Source organism: Phytophthora ramorum (assembly GCF_020800215.1).
Source record: "Phytophthora ramorum isolate Pr-102 chromosome Unknown Phyram_PR-102_s0002, whole genome shotgun sequence".
In the NCBI taxonomy this organism is placed as follows: domain Eukaryota; phylum Oomycota; class Peronosporomycetes; order Peronosporales; family Peronosporaceae; genus Phytophthora; species Phytophthora ramorum.
The window spans coordinates 1,295,626-1,314,287 of record NW_027150648.1 but is presented as its reverse complement, the minus strand read 5'-3'; the positions used below and the strand labels follow the sequence as shown (position 1 = coordinate 1,314,287).

The following is an 18,662-nucleotide window of genomic DNA, read 5'->3' as shown; positions in this document are numbered from 1 at the left end:
CAAGTACTGTTGTGAAGCCCGTGCGAGGTCCACCCCACGGACAACCGAATGAGTGGAGACATCAAGATACAAATCGGTTGCTCTTGCCTGGATGACACGCGCAATGTGGCAATTTGGTCCCGTGGATCACCCGATCAGGCTGAATAAGCTTTTGACTAAGGTGCGCTTGGTTATCGAGTTGATCTGGTGAGTAGGCGCATACTGCCCACACAGGCGATGCTCTGCAACGCGAGCGGCGTGCCTGGTGTCGTCCCTCAGCCAATTGAATAGCCTAGCGGACTGTACGGGCACTCTTCATTGGCGAACGAGACAGCATCATGACGAACCAGCCAGTTACCAGCGCGTATTTCCAGTCGCTGGGCACCACCAGTACTGCGTTCAATCCTGACGCCCATCCGAGAGAGATTCCGGCGCGTCTAGTGTTTCTTTCTCTTGCTTTTGATGGTGTTGCGTAGGTGAACTCGTGGTGACCAATGACTTATGTTAGGGAATGTCCGGGAAGCGTGTGGTATTGTTAACTTTGGTTTTGCCAGCGACGGCAGCCCTGCTCGCGTCGACTACGGTAGTCACATATCAGTGATGTTATCACTGCCTTCTCACAACCCCGTATGCTTTTTAATGCCATAGCGTCTGGTCTAGCGAAGGACAGCGTTGCAAAAGTGTCTTGCTCGTTGCAGGGCAGCAGTGGCCTCTTGGATTAACATGTCAACAATAAATATCCGAAGCCGCAAGTGATCCTCGGCTCCAGCTCGACTAGCAAGTTCTACTTGGTGCAGTGGTCCCATCTCATTTATTCACCTGATATCCAGAGACCGAAATTGTGCTCACAGTGATCCACGGAGGCTACTCGACGACGACGTGTCGCCTCGTGATCTGTATCTCGGCACGCGGTTAATCTCCCGCGGCTTGCGCGTACGAATGGGGATCCGTGACGTTAACATTGCAGCCGGCTCGCTCGTGCACAGCACCCACGCCGGAACAGGAAAGATGATCTACACAGGCGCAGCAATGGAAATCGCCAACGATATCGGGGAGTTGGGCGAGGGTGGACAGATCCTCGTGACCCAGGGGGTGGCACAATGGCTGCGTCCCAACGAATGGCTGTTCACGCGTTTCCCTTTCGTGGTCGATCCTCTGCGCGACCACGCCATTCCTCACATTAACTGCCATCTCGAGCTGTACCAAGTGTTACCAGAACAAGTTGCCAAGCGCCGAAAAGTGTTTGCAGCGCAAGTCGCTGATATGTTTCCCGACATGTGCAGTACTGCATCGGAAACAACGTTGCGCAACGATAGTCCACAGGCTGAGCGCTCTACCTCACCAAAGCTTACTCCATTCCGAAGACTCCTGTAGTATCCTTGTGTCCGTCCAAATAATGTATCTCGAATACATAGACCACTTCAACTGCAGCTGGAGAACTGCATGGACGTGTAGAACCTTTGGCTCTCCGTCATAAATCGAGACTCCTCCCTTTCGATCTGCACGATATGTCGTGGTGAGGAGAAACTTTCACATCTCATAGCCAGCGTCTTCGGGACGACCTGGAAGACCTCCAATACGGTGTGCAGTCGCGGAATCGCGTACTCACAAACAGGCTCAACAACGAACTTGATCGCCACCTGCGATGAATTCTCTGCAAGCCACTCGGCAATGCGCTTCGTGACCAAAATCTGTCCTCCAGCACCTAAATCACTGATCTCGTTGGCGATCACTTCCGAAGCTCCTGTGTATGTGAGTTTTTTCGTCACTGCGTGCACGTCTTGTATGAGAGACCCTTCCGAGCCGATGGCGTCGTGAATCCCCATGCGCACACGCAGTCCGCGGAAAATCCTTTTGGTACCAACACGCACTTTGCGAGTGGCAGGTACGAGCCCATGCAGATCCTTCGGCCACTTGGCACTGAGAAGCTGGAGTTGGGCTTCTAGACAGTACTCGGCCGCTTCTTGAATTGTGTGGAAGGCAAGTTGAAAGGAATCTCCCGCGGTTGTGATCTCATACCCGCGATAAGGAGCTAGCAAACCTCTCAGAATGTCATCGTGAATCTGCGTAGCTTGCTGCATGATGCGACCATCCCCAACTGCCCACAGCGCGCTGGACGATTCGATGTCGGTGAAGACAAACACTGGGTTGATGTAGGGTAGATCCCATCCACCAGGAATTGTTACGCACTCGCGACGTTGCGTGTAGCGCGCCTTAACCTCTTCAGGCACACAACAGCCCACGCATCGGATCACGCATGGTTGGCTGCACCCAGTGACCACGGAGAGTACAAAACCCCGTAGAAAATAGAGTACAAAGCTCAATCCCGTATAACTTGCTAGTCGCTTGGTCTCCTTCGGGGCTACATACATGATCAGCGATGAGAAGTGGAACTGGAAGGCAAACAGCGCGTACACCAGCATAATCCACTTGAGTCGTTGGTACAGAGGAGAAGCCACGAAATGTCCGTGGACGCTCTCGTAGTTACGGCCTTTGACCTTGAGAATCACCACTGTGATCATCATGTAACAAAACACTGCAATCTGCAAGACGTACACGGCGAGCAGCATCAAATAAGCATAAGTGGAGTAGCCCGAGAACGTGACAGCAAGCGAAACTTCAACCGCCAAGAAGACTACGATGCCGCAGTGACCCACCCACGCGTACAGTCGGATTTTTGCTCGCTCATGCTGCTCGCCTCGATCCATCGCAAGCGTCACGATCTTCGAGAGTTCATACACCAGCGCTGTCATCCAGATAGTGAGGCCAAAGAGCATAGTGTCCCCGGCGATAATGACGGCGGTAACCCAGTCACTTTGTCGCTCTGGTTGTCTTAAGACAGCGCTGACGCCAAGCCGGTAGAGCTCAGTGCCCATTAAAGTTTGTCCGTCCAAGTCGTAGTCGCTATCTTTTGGGTGTACTGCGAGAGCGGTGAGCCACAGGAAGTAGCTGAGCCTTGACGCCGAGCTCACACACTGGTAAGTGAAGAAGACGGCGAATAGCCAGCGGACACTAGACGCTCGAACATCCCAATCCCGGTACAGCTTGAACACGAGCAGTGCCGTGGCCACCGTGGACAACGCCAAGGCGGTCACGCAAAGCAGTGCCCAGATCATCCACCCGAAGAGCAAAGAATACTATGCCGACTACTTCACGCTGGACGTGCAGTGACCTGATGAATGCACGTCAACTGGGACGAGGCCAACGTGATCCTGTCCGCTCTGGAATCTGTTTCTTGCTCTTCTTGTTCTTCGAAAGGTGGTCGCAGTCCACACCATTGAGGATTGGTTTCACCGTTGGGCGGTGCAGTTGATGAAAACCTAATTGGGAGCAGGCGCTGATCGCAACCAAACTTAGCGCGAGAGTCAGCGGCAACTTGGTCAGACACGTGCAAGTTGTTTCTTTCTGTTTTCGACTGGACTTGGCTCCAACTCGTGGCTCGAAATCACCGGTACCTAGGTCACGCATCGTCCACAGACTACAAATCTGCAGCGGGACAAGATGGCAGCAAAGCAATGCATGCCGCGGTCTTCTGAAATCTGGGAACGGCGCGCAGTCTCTGCGTCTTTTTCTTCGAGTTTTGTAGTAATGTTGGCAAATCCAGAGGTTGGCTGAAGATTTTTCTGTTGAGTCGTGTCTAACCTTTTAGCGCTGCAGTCCATGAATCAACACGCCACTGAGTCGGGCGAGGAGCCGATCCAACTTGCTCAAGGAAGCCCAAAAGTTTTATTTCGAGCTGCAGGTTGACTTTTTTGGCCTTCATGACGGTGTTGGTGTCCGTTATTTTTCCGGCTCGTTGAAACCCACGCAGACCAGTAAGTGTAGAAACAGCTCCAATACAACAGGAATCAAACTTGTCGCGTCCAGCGTGGCAGATCCCGAGTCGATGGAGGGTTTGCCCACGCTCATTGTACCGGATGATCCCGAGACGGGCGTCATCGAGCGGCCCGATACCCCACCACCGATCCAGATCGATGAGCAGCGGCTACTGACTAACACGGTACATCTGCCGGTGAAGCTGCAAGCACTTCCCAATGCTCCGATCGCACCCGAGACGTTTGTCGCTACTCCCGGCTCAAAGCAGGGAACACCGCGTCAGCCTACAGCTCGAGAGGACCCAGACTCGAAACAAGCAACCCCGCGGCAGCTGACAGCTCGAAGCGATGCTCAACCTCCAGGTTCAGTGAAGACAACACCCAGACAGCCAAGTGTTCACGAGGAAGAGCCCCCCCTTCCGCCTGTACTTGTCATCGCCGATAGCGCGCCATTCGAGTCCGCAGTTGCCACTGAGAGACCTCAATCGGCCCGAGCTGCGTCATTGAACAGCAAAGACTTCAAGGCGATGGCCAAGCGCGCGGCAGCTGCAGCCAAGCTCGATCGGCTCGCAGCCGGGAACAAATCCGTGTTCGACGCGAACATGAACGACATCGCAGCGTTGGGCATCGGCTTGGAGCTGTACTTCCTGCTGGTCAAGTACTTGGGCTGGGCGTTTTTCGCGATGGGGATCGTGTCGCTCCCAGCCATCGTCGTCAACTACTTCGGCAACGGGGTGACGGCCAAGATGGCAGACCCGCTGCAACTGGCCTACGCGTCTCTAGGAAACCAAGGCGTGAATCCCGACGTCGCATCCGACCCGTCCGAGTGTTTGCCTCTCGGTGACATTGACTGCACAGGAGCCACCGTCAATACGCCGTTCACGACGGACCCCGACAAAGTGGCTTGGATCGTGACGTCCAGCGACGCCATCTACTCGTTCGTCTTCCTGGTGGTGTATCTCGCCTTTCGTCGCCATGCTAGACGCGCCATTGAGGCGCATCAGAACGAACACCTCACGCCAGCAAAGTACGCCGTGTTTGTGCGCGGGTTGCCGTCTGATGCAGCGTCTCGAGAGGTTCTGGAGCACTTCAACGCGCTCTACGACCCAACGCAAGAGGAACGGTACTTCCCCTTGTGGCTTGGCTGTTGCTGGGGTCGACGCCCGCGTCGTGTGAAGCATTCTCTCTCCAAAGGTGCCGTGAATTGCAACGTGGTAAGGAACCTGGACCACCTTTGGCGGCCGGATGAAATCGCCCAAGCGAGACCTTCCACGGCTGCTGTGCCTGGAACGCCGCGACCGGATGCGCGCAAACTTGCAGATGAACGTCGCGCCAAGGAAGAGCAGCAGCGGATGTACCTTGGTACTTGGATTGCTGAAGTGAGCATCGCACACCCGACCGGAGGGCTGTTGCGAACGTTTCTAGCGATGGAGGTGCTCACCCGCAAGATCTCCGAAGCGCAAGCTCTCGTGGGCATTCTCACGCACGAAAAGGAGCAGGCAGAGATCGCGCTGCAAAACTGGACGCCACCTCCGGGCAAGCGGAACCCAAAGAAACCAAAATCGAGCTTCAAACAGGCAGACGAGCTTTTGCTGCAGGCCACGACGAAGAAGCTGGAGCTGCTGCAGGGTTCAATGGCCAAGAAAACGAGCAAGCTGAAGGCGCTCAAACAAGCAAATCGCCAGGTTCAGGAGGAGCAGAAGCAGTTAGCGGCGGCCGCTGCGAGTGATACAACCCCTGCAACGACCAAGGCCAAGGCCAAAACGAAGCGCAAGAAAGCACCGGCAGCCAAACCTTTCGACCTCACTGCGTGCGAGTGCGCGTTTGTCGTGTTCAACAACCTCGAGTCGCGCCGCCGTTGTCTGCAAGACTACCGGCGCTCAAACCAGTGGCTGCCGCTCAAGTTTCAGCCAAAAGCCTTGCGCTTCCGCGATGGGAAGTTCCCGCTCACGGTGCTCCCCGCACCCGAGCCGTCCAACATCCTGTGGGAAAACCTGGAGGTGACAGCTCGATCTCGACGCCTTCGTCGTAGTTTTACGTACTCCGTAACGTTTTTCTTGTTGCTTGTCTCGGGCGCCATCATTTCAGCAGCGCAGTCGGCCCAGCAGACGTTCAAGGATAAGGCGCCTCCTGCAGGACTCTGTGAAGCAACGCTACCAGAGATTTTCTACGCGAGTCCGGACTTCACAACGGCAAAAGTTGCTTGGGACCTCGAGTGGAACCCCAACGCGACGTGTACTGCTGGAGAGAGCGGCGAAGAGCGCTACCATGTAGCGTATTCCAACGGGATTCTTAACGGCATCACTGTGCGAAACCCAACATTGCCAGTGGATCAGCTGAATCGTTGTACCGATCCGTGTGTGTCCGAGAAATCGAGTACGAAGTGCAATACGCTCGCGTGTTTTGACGGCGTGGCGCGTGAAGAGTCTGGAGAGGATTGCCAGACATACCTGGCCAGTCACGTGCTCTATTGTCTCTGCACCGCTCAACTCCAGACGAGCATTGCCGACTTTGGAATGATCAGCGGCCCGCAGCAGCTTTGGAAGACGTACCTCCCGTGCCGCGGCTTCCTCACTGATTTTCTCGCCAAGAACGCGTTCATTGTGGTGGCTTCCGCTGTGGTCGTGGTCGTGAACATCGTGCTCAAGACGACACTGCGTGGTTTCGCGTCGTTCGAGCGACACGCCAGTGAGTCCGCCAAAGCTTCGGCCGTGGCACTCAAAATGTTTGCTGCCCAGTTCCTCAACACGGCCATCATCGTACTCGTTGTGAACGCCGCGCTCTCACTGAGTGCAGTTCCAGTCATCGGTGAGCTCTTCCGGGGAAAGTTTAGCGACTTCCAGCGAGATTGGTACCCCACGGTGGGCATGGGCGTCACGATGACCATGCTAATCAACGCAGTCGTGCCGCAAGCCATACTTCTGCTGAATTTGTGTCTGCTCAGCCCGCTTAAGCGCTGTATAGCACGCCGAAGTGTACGCACACAGGAGAAGATGGACCAACTGTACGCTGGCCCTACGTTTGACTTGGCTGTGAGGTATCCGATGGTGCTCAACTCGGTCTTCGTCACGCTCGTCTTCTGTGGAGGCTCGCCCGTGCTGCTGTTCATCGCAGCGTTAGCGTGCACAGCCACGTTTTGGCTGGATAAGCTAGCGTTGCTGTGGCTCTACAGCGTCAAGACTGCATACGACGAAGATCTGGGCGAAACTGTGCTGGGCCTGCTACCGTGGGCACTCGTGGCTCACTTGGGCTTTTCGTCTTGGATGTACGGCAACACGGATCTGCTCTCGGCGCCGACATTGAAGCTCGGCTGGGTGTTTAAGCTGTTTGGTCTCAGTACGGACGGCGCCACGAACACGGAAGACATGTACAGCAAACTGGTTGCGCAGGCCGCTTCCTTCGATCCGCTGGGCAAACATGGCTTCATCGTGAAAGTCCTGCACGTCAACGTGATGCTGATGTTCATCCTGTTCGTCTTGGTGCTGGTCGGGATCCTGTTGTCCGCAGTCTGGACGCGAGTGCTGCTTCCCGTCCTGCGCCACACTGTCGGACGTATTCTTCTCGCTATTTGGCGTCGTCTGCGGCCCCTTTTCCGCTTCTGTCGTTGCCGGTGCTCGTGCTTCAGACGACGGAAAAATGCAGTCAAACCTGTGCCTTCACCTGGCGATCCTCCAGCAGTGAACCCAGAGAAGCCTCCTAGTGGAGGACGCAGTGCCAAGGTGGCGGTGGATATTGTTCTGACGGATATCCCAACGAGCGCTGAGCCCACAACAGATGCAGCGGTGGGGCCACCTGCCGTTGGCAATGGAAAAGAGGACGGAGATGTTAACGGGGCGTCGTGGACGGTACCTCAGCCTTTGGTGCAAAAGTCCTCGGTAGTATCTCTTCCGCCAGTTCCGACGGCATGGGCCGCCGAGTCAGCAGCACTTGCACCAACCGAGACCTTGCAGACTAAACCTCCCGTGTCAGCCAGACCAGTGTCGACTGAGGTCGTCCTGCCCGAATTCACCGACTTCTTCCGCAAGTCCGTGGGTCCCAAATTCCGAGCGGATGCGAAGCTGGGCTTCAAGCGCGACTCGAGTCGCCCGTCAGAGCTGGTGCGCCTGTGGCAAGAAGAGACGATAAGCAATGGCTTGAGGCGTACGCCGGGCGATTCCATGCTCACCTGGGAAGCCATCCAGGCCCCCGTGAAGACGTACGCTATTGAAGCGAACGCCAAGTACAGACTCGCCGTCGCCGAGCTCGTGGCAGCTTCGAAGCGTGCTCTCACGATTGTCGAGACCCCAGAGACCCCTTCCAAACCCGACGGCGTTGTAGCTCCTGTTGCAGCTCCTCCTGTTGAGCCTTCAGTGCCTATAGTACCCGTTGTAGCCGCTCCTGACGACACAACCAAGATCGATGAACCAGCAAAGGAGGCTACCGCAGTGGTAGCACAGCCCGCTGAAGCCCCAGTGACTGTACCGGTAGGATAAACACACAGCAGCACTCGCAAGAGACCAGAACGCTACCTGTGAATGCATAGTGATGTTTATTTGAAGTCCCACAATTGAAATGCCTCGAACAGTCTGTCGCGTCGAGAGTTTGCGGCATCAGGAGTCAAGTCACTTGGCCTCCGCCATCGTGTAGAAGCCCTGCGCGTACTTTTTCCCAAACTCAGCGGCCGATGTCGGCGGATACTTCACAGCCTTGCGAGGATTCTCGTCCAGTTCCTAAGGCATCAAACAGTTGGATCCCTATTAGTCTACCTTGTCACGCACCAACACTACCCAAAAGTCTCACCTCGAAGATGGCCTTGATGTCTCCGTCAAACTTTTCGTAGAGCGCCTGGAGCTTCTCCGCCACTTGAGGGTCAAACTCGAGAGAATCCGAGTGCTCTCGCGCGCCCTTCGTGGCGTGCAGCCCCTTGCTCGCCTTGTTCAGCTCCGATTCCGACACTGCGGTGCCTCTCTTAGCCTCCATTGTATATCAATCGACGTGTTACCCTCTTGGTCTGCTTGGATATGGTCGTCTTTGAACCGACGCGTCCTGCGTGGCGTCGCTTTGCCAGGAATCCCTAGAATAAAGCTGAGATACGAGGCAAGCTGCTCTGCTGATTGTTGGGCATTTCCCGTTTGATTAGTTGTCAGGCGTGGGCACTTGTCCGCTGGCTCAATCGATCGCTCATAAATATCGCCTTGCTGCTGCATTCTGATACCTCATACTCCTTCACGTCGATCTAACACACTCACTTCCCCTCTCCACCTGCCTCTTTGTCAACCTCACCAGACTCTCCATCCGTCGTCTCCACCGCTGCTTCTTCAGCTTCACCCTCTTGGTCTGCCACTGTTTCAGCATCGTCCTCCTTCTCCTCGCTCTTCTCTTCTTCCTCCTCCTCCAACTCCTTCGGTACCGAGAATTTAGGACTCTGCGGCTCCTCTTCCTGGTCCGAGCTCGAGTCATAGAACGCGTCCAGCTGATCGGGGTCGGCCGTCACGACCAGGTCCACTTCGTCCAGCGTCACGTGCTTCTCACTTTTCACACTTCTGGCTTCAGCCGCTGCTGCATCTCCGTGATGGGCCACCAGTGTCTGGTACGTCCTCAGGTCGTTCCTGAAGGCGCTGGCCAACTTCTTCCTCCTCGTCTCCAGCAGCTCGCGCTTGCGTCCTGCCGATTCCTTGGCGATGCTGGCCTCGAAATTCTCGAGCTCCTGCTGCTGCTGGGCTGCGAACTCGGCGTTCTGCCGGGCTGCGCTCTCTTCACAGCGTTGAACCAGCAAATTCTCCACCTCGTCGGCTTCGTCGGCCAATTTGAGCACCAAATTCCGGACTCCCGCGAGCTGTTGACGCACCCTGGACACCAAATGGAAGTTCTGCGCGAGAAACTGCTCGCTGGCCGCTTGGGCCTGCAGTGTGGCCCGGGCTCGGGCCAAAGCAGCGTCGAGGTCTTGGCCGCTACAGTGAAAAACATACACAAGTAAGGAAAAATTCAGTATCTCGTTAATTACTAGATATTTTTCACTGAAATTTGGACGAGTGGGTGCGTCTGTCACCTGAGCATCAATTTCTGGTGGTTGTAGACCGCTTGGGCTTGCACGTTCTGCTGCGCACGCAGGAATTCATGGCCTTCGTTGCGAGAGTCACTTGGAGCTTCAGAGGCGGCATTGGGAGCCGCAGTTTCAGCGGATGACGCGCCGGAGGCGGGGCTGAAGGACGTCGAGCGGCCACTGGCGGCCGACAGCTCGCGGTCCAGCGCGGACGAGAGCTCCCGCGACTTGGCCACGACGTATTGGAAGCCCAGCATTCTAGTATTTTATCAGAGGGAAGGAACACATTTGTGGCACTGAAGTGGATAGTGACGAATATTATCTTGGTGGTCGACACTTTTTCGGCAATACCAAAGCAATTTTGCAAGCTATAGACCGTAGCCTACAAAGTGCATGTACTGTACCGGGTAAGTTGCAGTTGTAGTTGCAGTTCTTTGTGACGTACCCAATATGACTGCTTTCATTGTGTGGTAGCTGCTATCAAGAACCCAGTGTCTGTAGGTTAGCCTGAATACATGTACTGTACCTGATGGATGCCAAACAGTACGATTCTCTACGCATTCAAGGTTGACCTTTGTTGCAATAACGTAAAAGGAAGTAATGGCTAAACTAGACTTCAACCGCGACGTGTTCACCTCAAACGCAGTGATCTTCGGGGTCGTTCCCAAAATCGCAGATGGCTCCATCCAAATGCGTGCGGTGCCAGTGGCAACCAATTTATAGCGATCGGTGCCCGGCAGAGGGTTGTTGACAGCCACCCAGCTGGTGTCCGAAAGCCTGGATGGCCAGCCGAAGACCAGGAGCGGAGACCAATACAGTTCACCATCTGGAGCACCCCCAATCCCGTTCTTCTTGTCGGGCTTGAATAGTCCTGCTCCATGGCATTAAACATCAACGCGGCCAGCAATACCCGACCTGCGCATGCTCGCGCGCGGGTACGCGGATTCCCGTCCTTCAGCTCGAAACTCCGTCAATGGTTATGATATGGGCCACCATGGGCCTGACGTCGATCCTGCTGTCCAACATCTCGGCCATGCTCATCGCGTTCAAGCTCTACCGCGACTGGGACTTTCGCGTCTCCAGTATTCGGTGGCTCTTCCTGACGTTTTTCAGCTACCTGTGGCTCTACACCCTCGGGCGCGCCAGTTACTACCTCTGGGTGGTCATGCTACCGATCACGGAATTTGTAGACGGTAACAACGACGTCCCGCTCACAAGTAAGCAGCTGGATCAAATGGGCATTTACGCGACCACAGACCTCGAGGCTGCGCGAAAACTCTTCCCGACGACGATTTTGTGCTTTTGCGACGTGATGCATTTCGCTGCGGCTTTTTGGGTGCTCCCGCTCACATACGAGTTGTCCAAGATTGCAGCCAAGTCGATGGACCGCGGCACCGCGAAAGAGAAGGCCAAGATTCGCATGTACATTATCACGGGCCACGCCCTCATCGCGTGCTTCATGATCGCGGAGGTGCTCTTAACCGTCCTTGGCGGTGGCTACTCGAGGCACACGTACCGGTTAGCGCTGTGCATTTACAGTATGCAGATCGTCACGCTCGTGTACATGGGAGTGGTGCTCTTCCTCCTCAAGTGCAAAGGACGCGACGTCGAGTCGATCAACGGCCACTTTACAGCTTCTCCCGTGTACCAGCGACTCAAGCGGATCATGTTCGCGTACGCGCTTTTCGCGTTTCAATACGAGTTCACGTCGCTCTTCACGTACGTCTACTCGCCCCGCAGTGAAGCCGCTCTCAACTACATCGGCGTCAGCCAAGTGATGTACAATGCGACCGGATTCGCGCTGGCACTTTGCACAGGCTGCAGTTTGCCCTGCACCTTACGGTTCTGCGGCTGCTGCATTCCTGACGATATGCTCGTCCAGCTCGTGGTGGGGTCCAACCGAGGCGAAGTCCCCTGTTTTAACAACCGCGAGACGTCAATCGACCCGCCAGTGTTGAACCCGGTGTTCGTCGTCACAGATATCGAATCCTCCAGCGCGTTGTGGGCTATTGACGACGGCAAGGTCATGCAGAGGGCGATTCAAGTACACGACGACACGCTCCGCTCACTGTTGTCTCCTTACCGTGGCTACGAGATCACTACTGCGGGAGATTCGTTCCAACTGGCCTTCCACACGATCCGTGAGGCGGTGTCTTACTGCATGGACGTTCAGCTGCAATTGCTTGCTGCCGACTGGCCCAAGGAGCTCCACGGCCTCGTACCAGCGACCAAAAAGCGGCGAGCAGGCCACCGAGTCATTTTTCGAGGACTGCGGGTACGAATGGGAGTTCACGATGCCATGGGGTCCGACGGTCACCTTCACCACAGTCCTCACGCTGTCACGGGCAAGACAGTGTATACTGGAGCGTCTGAGGTCATTGCCAGCGAGGTGGGCGACGTAGGAGCTGGTGGCCAGATCCTCATCACTCGACGAATCGCCGACTGGCTGTTGACCAACAAGGACGTCTTGCCCATGGACTACTCCATCGACTACCTGTGCGAGTACTTGGTCCCACAAGTGAACATGCACGTGGCCGTGTACGAAATTCTACCGGAAGAGCTCGCGCGCCGGAAGAAGGTGTTCGCTCAGGACCAGAACAGCCGCATCCCGCACGTCGCCAATCGATCTGCGTCGGGCTCCACCATTATGGAGAGCGGTCTGGAGACGCCCATGGGGTCTCCAACGTCGTGGTTCCACACTCCTCGTACCCCTCAGCGAGTGAGTACTCTTAGATTTTAATAGTTTGCTGTCTGTAACCTAGTTCGTAGTGGTTTAGTTAGCTGTTTCTTCGTCCAAGTGCCGTCAAATACATTATAGTTTCTCGTCCAAGAGATTCGTGTGTGCTGATCTTAGCACCTCTGACTAAGAGAAGGAGCACTTCCTCTGCACGAAGCGTCGGGCTTCAACGTGGCATGGCCCATATAGATCGTTTTCTATGCTTCACTTGATGCTGCCCGTCACGGACTCTATTTGTCTTCTTCAACTCCTGGAGTTAATTTCCAATCCTCCTATCACACTACCTGCCAGTCGAGATGTGCATGCCTGGCTTCCGCTTGAACTCGTCGCGCAGACCCAGCGAGAAGCACCCGCGCTCCACCATTTGGTGCGGCGGCACGAACGACGCAGACAGCGGCTGAACGGCCTCGTCCTCGTCAAAATCGTCAAAATCGTCAAAACCTCCGTGCCACTGCTCCCCGCGCTGGCTCGGTCGCTCACCCCTAAATACGTTCCTACTGGCGTGGGAGTCGCCGTCGAACTCCATCTTAAATATGTCATCGTCGTCTTCTGTGGTCGTCAATCCGTCGGCGTCTTCGTCCTCCGTGTCCTCGCACTCCTCTGCGATGCCTGAATACGGCCTGGACGACCTCCGACCGCTGTCGTGTCGGCTCAGCAGCCCGCTACTGTCCCGCTTGTCGCTCTCGAGCGGCCAGCCGCCGCTCCCGAGCATCACGGACGGCTCTTCCCACGACAACAACTGCACCATCGGCTGCTTGTCCGGAAAGTCGTGGCTGCTGCCGCGTCGGCGGCGCGACTCCGAGTCCCTCCTGTCCGACAGCTTGTCGGCCGCCGGCGGGGTGGCCGACGTTCCAGTCGGGATCTCGATGGGCGCCGACACGCGGTCCACGACCACCAAATCGCTCCTGGGGGCCAATCTCCGCGCCCGGAAGAGGTGCGACCGGAGCCCGAACACGTAGGAGGACGAGGCCTTGTCGTCCGCTGTCCTGCTGCGAGACGACGAGCCGGACCTGCTGCTCTGCCGGCTATTACTGCTCTGCCGGCTATTGCTGCTCTGCCGACTAGTGCTGCTGCTTGCGTCGGCCGTGGGAGCTGCTGCGGCGCGTCGGCGAGTGTCGGAGCGTCCTGCGGCCTGCGCCGGCCTCCCATCTCCACTCGGGACGTGTCTGCGACTGGGCGTGGCCAGGTCGGGCGTGAAGATGTTGAGCGCGCGCAGGTAGTTGGCGCGCCAGTTCTTGTTCTTGTTGGCGCTGAGCGCCATCCGTTGGCTGCTGTTGGCCATACTGGGCTTGTCCTCTTGGCGCATCCGACGCGACTCAAAATAGAACTAACTTTTATTCGAGTGTCTTGTTGCGCTCGAGCGTTGGCTACGCCACCTGTTTGCGTCTCTTCCTGGCGCCTCGGGGTTGAGGGAGCGACTGGCTGGCAATTTGCGTTTCCGCGGCGGCGTCTTGTGACTTGCTCAACTCCTGTTCGCCATCAATCCGATCTGGAAATGAGACTGGCGAGCGGAAGGTGCAGACGAAAATCAAGCCGTTTCTGGCAAACGAAGCTGCTAACAATAAAATTTCGCTACTGTAATAATCGCAATACGCCAGCGCTGGTTGGGGACCACCCGATCGCTCGCTTCGTCGAGCTTCTGTATCTCGGTGGGTGTTGTGTTGAGCTAAGAAAGCTGGAGTGGCACTGGCGCCAGCCAGTCAGACCTTCATCAGGCGCTGATACGTTAGACATGACCTGCATTTACTCCGCTGTACGGACACCCAGCAGCGCTCCGAAGGGGAACGGTTGGTCAGCATCGCGTAAGCTGCGCTCGCTGCACTGCACACACCGGTGTTAAATTGTACCGCGCCTCGATCTTGCCCGATGGGGCTCCCACGAGACAGACACGCACGACGCGGATGGACCCTCGAACAACCTGCCGACGAGGATGCGCTCTGCATTGGCGACAAAGCCTTGCTGCCTCTGCGCGCTGCAGTCATCGAGTGAGCGCGGGTATTATAATAGCGAGCTTCTTCCCCGAAGCGACCAACGCCTCCGCAGGATTTCTCGCCCGCAAGATTAGCGAAAAGCTGGAGGACATCATGGCGAGCGGCAAAGCATAATCAGAGCATATGGAGCGCGCCAGCGGCTTTGCCCGCGATATAGCCGGCCGCGATGATGAACACGCCGGTGGCGTGCCGTCGTTTTGACTAGGCCGCCTCAACTGGCAGACCTCGCTCGAGGGAAGCGCATCACTTCCTCGGCAGTGAATGGCTCGGCGCAGGAACGGCGAGACCCACCCAGGCATCCGGACTGGCGTCGGTCTCCCATCGGAGGAGAGGATCGCCATGCAGCGCCTCCGTACGTACATACCATATAGTTTACACTTGCCGAATGTAGGGCTCTATTGTCAAAATGTCCGCCGCTATTGTCGAAATATCCGGAGGCAAAGACGACTCATGTTCAACATGCGCAGGCGAAAGTATAGCATCATTCCTGCTGAGCCGCAGCTTTTCCTCTGGCGGCTTCGAGGTTCAGTCTCGGCAGTATGCGCTGCTGGTTTTTGCGGTGGCGTGGTTCGCGCGACCGGATTGCAGCGGCTCGATCCGCTGGCTTCTCGTCACTTTTCGCCAGCAGCGAATCTCCAGCGCAACCCGATCTTTCATCACTCGCGCGGTGGACAAGGGAAACCTGTCCTCGCGCTCCAGTCTCTGCTCGCGGCCACCGATTTCTGCAAGGGAGCGCAGCACGACACGGCAAAAAACTAGCCAAGGCACCGGCAGCTTCCGGGGTTCGACAGCTTCTTGCCGACAACAATTTATTGGCAACAAGGACCCTCGAAGACTGCGGACCGCGCAGAGGGAATAGGCCTGATCACGCGGTGGCCGCTTCCGCCAGTGCTTGCAGGGTGCAAGTTGCAGCAGAAATGCGCAGGAGCTTCACCTATACTATTTGCGATTGTGCAAACCTATTGTTGACGAGTCTTTAGTCTGGTTGCAGCCACCTCTGCAAAGGTGCGTGCTCCTGTCACCAATAGGCAGGACGTGGACCGCATCATTACCGTTGAGAAGCACGCGCCTTCCATCGTCGCACCGCCGCCGTCGGCATGCCACCAGTACAATAGCAAAGAGGGCTCGTGTCGCTTCGACTGTCGACCGTTGCTGTTATTGCTGGTTTTGTGAACCATCACGAGTGCTTTCAATCCTACTATTTATACCAGTAGTGAATGCATATTTGCGCAAGCCGCACTCTCTGGTCAAGTTCACAGGGAGTTCAGAGCCGCATGAATGAGCTCTCCACTCCGCGCGGTTTCCTGCATCGCTGCCGAGTCCGGGCGGTCAGGTGGTTGTAACGCAGCGCCTCTGTACCTGTATTGGCCGTCGTTGCTCGCTCTCAATGAATACCCGCCCGCCCGCAAGTCCGAAAGCTTTTCCCGCGGTACCGTATTGAAACCAGTAACTCAGGTGTCGCCGCAACTCAGGCGAGAAAGCCTCAACGCCATACTCGAATGCCGTTGGGCCAGTGACACTGAGCGAGTGTTGCGTTCCAAATTGGAACGCAGCACTCGCTCAAACCACCTCCACCGGTAGTTCCAAGCACCTCTTGGCGTGACTGGCCATGATTTCGTCTGTCCACCAGCTCATATCCAGCTCGTCTTGTTGCCGCTTGCAACACCAAACTCTGGTGGCTCCCGCAGCTAGCAGTCACAACGCCACGATGTCAAACGAGCAGTTCGTACCGTTAACTTCACCGACTGCCATTCCTATTCGACTTTCAATTTCAGAGGTAATCCGCTCGCCCTCTCTTTTTTAGACATGTAACCTTCCCGAACGCCATCCGTTTCAGAAGGTATATAAGTTATTTGCAGTTGAAAATTACCCTCACTCACTGTACCGTAACTGAACCTTACTCGATGGTGTATCGCACACCAATCCCCATCGCGGAGAAGAACTAACGCCGGGCATTCCACTTACCGCACGAGGCGCGCTGCTGTCCTGCGTCCACGGCGTCCCCAGTCGCCCCCTTAGCCCTCCACTTCGCGTACACCTGCTGTCCAAGACGCCCACGAAGCACGCGCCCAAGTCTCAGCGTCTAACTCCGCGGCGTGGTCATGATATGGACGGCTCTCGCCGTGTCCACCATGGCGCTCTCCAGTTTGTCGACAGGTATGACGATGGTGAGTATGCGGCGCAGCTGGGACCTGCAAGTGTCGAGCGTCCGGTGGCTCTTCTTCCTCTTCTTCCTCTACTTGTGGATCTGGAGCACAACGCGCGTGCTATATCTGCTCTGGGTGAGCTTCTCCTCCGTGGACACGACCACGGCGGACTCGTCCTCGTCCGCATCCAGCGACGCCGAAGTGGTCTACAACCGCTACAGTAGTATGGGCATCTACACAGTCCTGCAGCTAGAGGAGACGCGCGACGGCTTCGCGACAGTGCTGCTGTGCTTCGGAGACGCTGCACTATTCGCTGTGGCTCTCTGGATGTTCCCGTTAACTTTTGAGCTCTCCAATATCGCGGCCAGGTCCATGGACCGAGGCGCGGAGAAGGAGAGGAAGCAGATCAGGCTCTACGCGTGGACGGTGCACGGCATCGTCGTGGTCTTTGCTGCGACTGAGGCGACGCTGGCCGTCATGTACGAGGGGTACACGCAGTACACCCAACGCTGTCTGTTAAGTGTGTACTTTGTGCAGTTCTCGAGCTTCTTGTACATGGTCTGGCTCATTATCAGGCTCAAGATTGGCGGCAGGAAGTACGAGAATGTCCAGGGACAGTTCGTCACGTCGCCAGTGTATCAGAGACTCAAACGGATTATGATCGTCTACGCGCTGTTCTCGCTGCAGTTTCAGATGGCCTCGGTCGTCATGTACGCTTCCCCGGATAACGAGGACGACTTGCTGGACTTTATCAGCGTGAGTCTGCTGGTCTACCATCTCTCGGGCATGGCGCTCGCAGTCACTACCATGTGCAGCCAGGCTTGCGTGCTCAGCATGTGTCGGTCGTGTCTCCCTGCCGACATTGAAGCCCAAGTGCAGACCAGGTTCATGCAGGGAGGCGACCTTCTATCTCCGAGAGACACTCAAGTGCTCATGGAGTCAGCGGAGCCACCACTAGTGAACCCAGTCTTCGTCTTCACTGACATTGAAAACTCCAGTGCTCTGTGGGCCATGGGCGACGGGCTGGTGATGCAGCGCGCCACCGAGATTCACGACAATATCCTTCGTGCTTCTTTGATGAAGTACCGAGGGTACGAGATCACGACTGCAGGTGATGCCTTCCAGTTGGCCTTCCACACCGTTCGCGAGGCTGTCGAGTACTGTTTAGACGTGCAGCTCCAGCTATTGGTCGCGAACTGGCCCAAGGAGCTCCATGGCATGCTGCCTGCGACCAGGAAGCAGCGTGCAGGCCACCGCCTGATCTTCGGAGGTCTTCGCGTGCGCATGGGCATCCACGACGCTGTAGAGGCCGACGGAGCTTTGATCCTGGACGTTCACGCCGTGACCGGCAAGATGATCTACACGGGCGCTTCGGAAGTCATCGCCAACGAGATCGGCGACTTGGGCGACGGTGGTCAGATCCTGGTCACCAAGCGCGTGGCCGACTGGCTGGTCATGTATGAAGATCTGGTGGCGATCGACTTCATCGTCGATAGAGTGGGCGAGTACGCGATCCCGCAGATCAAGGCCAAGCTCGAGGTGTACCAAGTGTTGCCGGAAGTGCTGAGCGGTCGCAAGAAGATGTTCTCGTCCACGCTCAAGAAGCGGCGCGCCACCACGGCCTCGTCGCTGTACTCGATCGCGTCCAGCAACCGCTCGCGTCTGTCAAGCAACGCCGGTCAGCTGCCACTTCCCGAGCAGCAGCGACGACGGGCGTCTCGGCCGCAATTGTTGGCGCCACCCGACCTCGCACCCGCGCAAGGCGGACTGAGCCGCTTCGGCCGCGTGCAGCGATCGTTCCTGCGACTGGACCACGGCTCGTTCTACACGCGCGCCACGAGCATGTAGTCAGACTAACTTATTACTATTAACACTAGTTTTTCCATAAAGTGCTTTCCTCCATGAGCTTGGACGTACCGTGCCGTGTATTGTAGTGCCATGCCATTGAGCACGCCACAAGCGGAAGATACC

General features: G+C 56.4%; 8 protein-coding genes across 8 annotated transcripts; 4 read left to right on the top strand and 4 right to left on the bottom strand.

The window, feature by feature from the left end:
* Positions 1-918: 918 nt before the first annotated feature.
* Positions 919-1,353, top strand: KRP23_1836 (uncharacterized protein; the record flags this gene model as incomplete). The annotated part of the gene is made up of 1 exon (XM_067886497.1): positions 919-1,353. One exon carries the CDS (start codon positions 919-921, stop codon positions 1,351-1,353), a length of 435 nt encoding a protein of 144 aa, XP_067749171.1.
* Positions 1,354-1,400: 47 nt separating this feature from the next.
* Positions 1,401-3,095, bottom strand: KRP23_1835 (Adenylate cyclase; the record flags this gene model as incomplete). The annotated part of the gene is made up of 1 exon (XM_067886495.1): positions 1,401-3,095. One exon carries the CDS (start codon positions 3,093-3,095, stop codon positions 1,401-1,403), a length of 1,695 nt encoding a protein of 564 aa, XP_067749170.1.
* Positions 3,096-3,865: 770 nt separating this feature from the next.
* On the top strand, positions 3,866-8,266 carry KRP23_1834 (uncharacterized protein; the record flags this gene model as incomplete). Its single annotated transcript, XM_067886494.1, has 1 exon — positions 3,866-8,266. One exon carries the CDS (start codon positions 3,866-3,868, stop codon positions 8,264-8,266), a length of 4,401 nt encoding a protein of 1,466 aa, XP_067749169.1.
* A 129-nt stretch (positions 8,267-8,395) lies between these two features.
* Positions 8,396-8,753, bottom strand: KRP23_1833 (uncharacterized protein; the record flags this gene model as incomplete). Its single annotated transcript, XM_067886493.1, has 2 exons — positions 8,396-8,503; positions 8,574-8,753. 2 exons carry the CDS (start codon positions 8,751-8,753, stop codon positions 8,396-8,398), a joined length of 288 nt encoding a protein of 95 aa, XP_067749168.1.
* A 265-nt stretch (positions 8,754-9,018) lies between these two features.
* On the bottom strand, positions 9,019-10,073 carry KRP23_1832 (uncharacterized protein; the record flags this gene model as incomplete). The annotated part of the gene is made up of 2 exons (XM_067886492.1): positions 9,019-9,724; positions 9,823-10,073. The coding sequence occupies 2 exons, from the start codon at positions 10,071-10,073 to the stop codon at positions 9,019-9,021; spliced, it is 957 nt and encodes a 318-aa protein (XP_067749167.1).
* A 716-nt stretch (positions 10,074-10,789) lies between these two features.
* Positions 10,790-12,556, top strand: KRP23_1831 (Adenylate cyclase; the record flags this gene model as incomplete). The annotated part of the gene is made up of 1 exon (XM_067886491.1): positions 10,790-12,556. One exon carries the CDS (start codon positions 10,790-10,792, stop codon positions 12,554-12,556), a length of 1,767 nt encoding a protein of 588 aa, XP_067749166.1.
* Positions 12,557-12,833: 277 nt separating this feature from the next.
* KRP23_1830 (uncharacterized protein) lies at positions 12,834-13,859 on the bottom strand (the record flags this gene model as incomplete). Its single annotated transcript, XM_067886490.1, has 1 exon — positions 12,834-13,859. One exon carries the CDS (start codon positions 13,857-13,859, stop codon positions 12,834-12,836), a length of 1,026 nt encoding a protein of 341 aa, XP_067749165.1.
* Positions 13,860-16,646: 2,787 nt separating this feature from the next.
* Positions 16,647-18,539, top strand: KRP23_1829 (Adenylate cyclase; the record flags this gene model as incomplete). The annotated part of the gene is made up of 1 exon (XM_067886489.1): positions 16,647-18,539. One exon carries the CDS (start codon positions 16,647-16,649, stop codon positions 18,537-18,539), a length of 1,893 nt encoding a protein of 630 aa, XP_067749164.1.
* Positions 18,540-18,662: the final 123 nt, after the last annotated feature.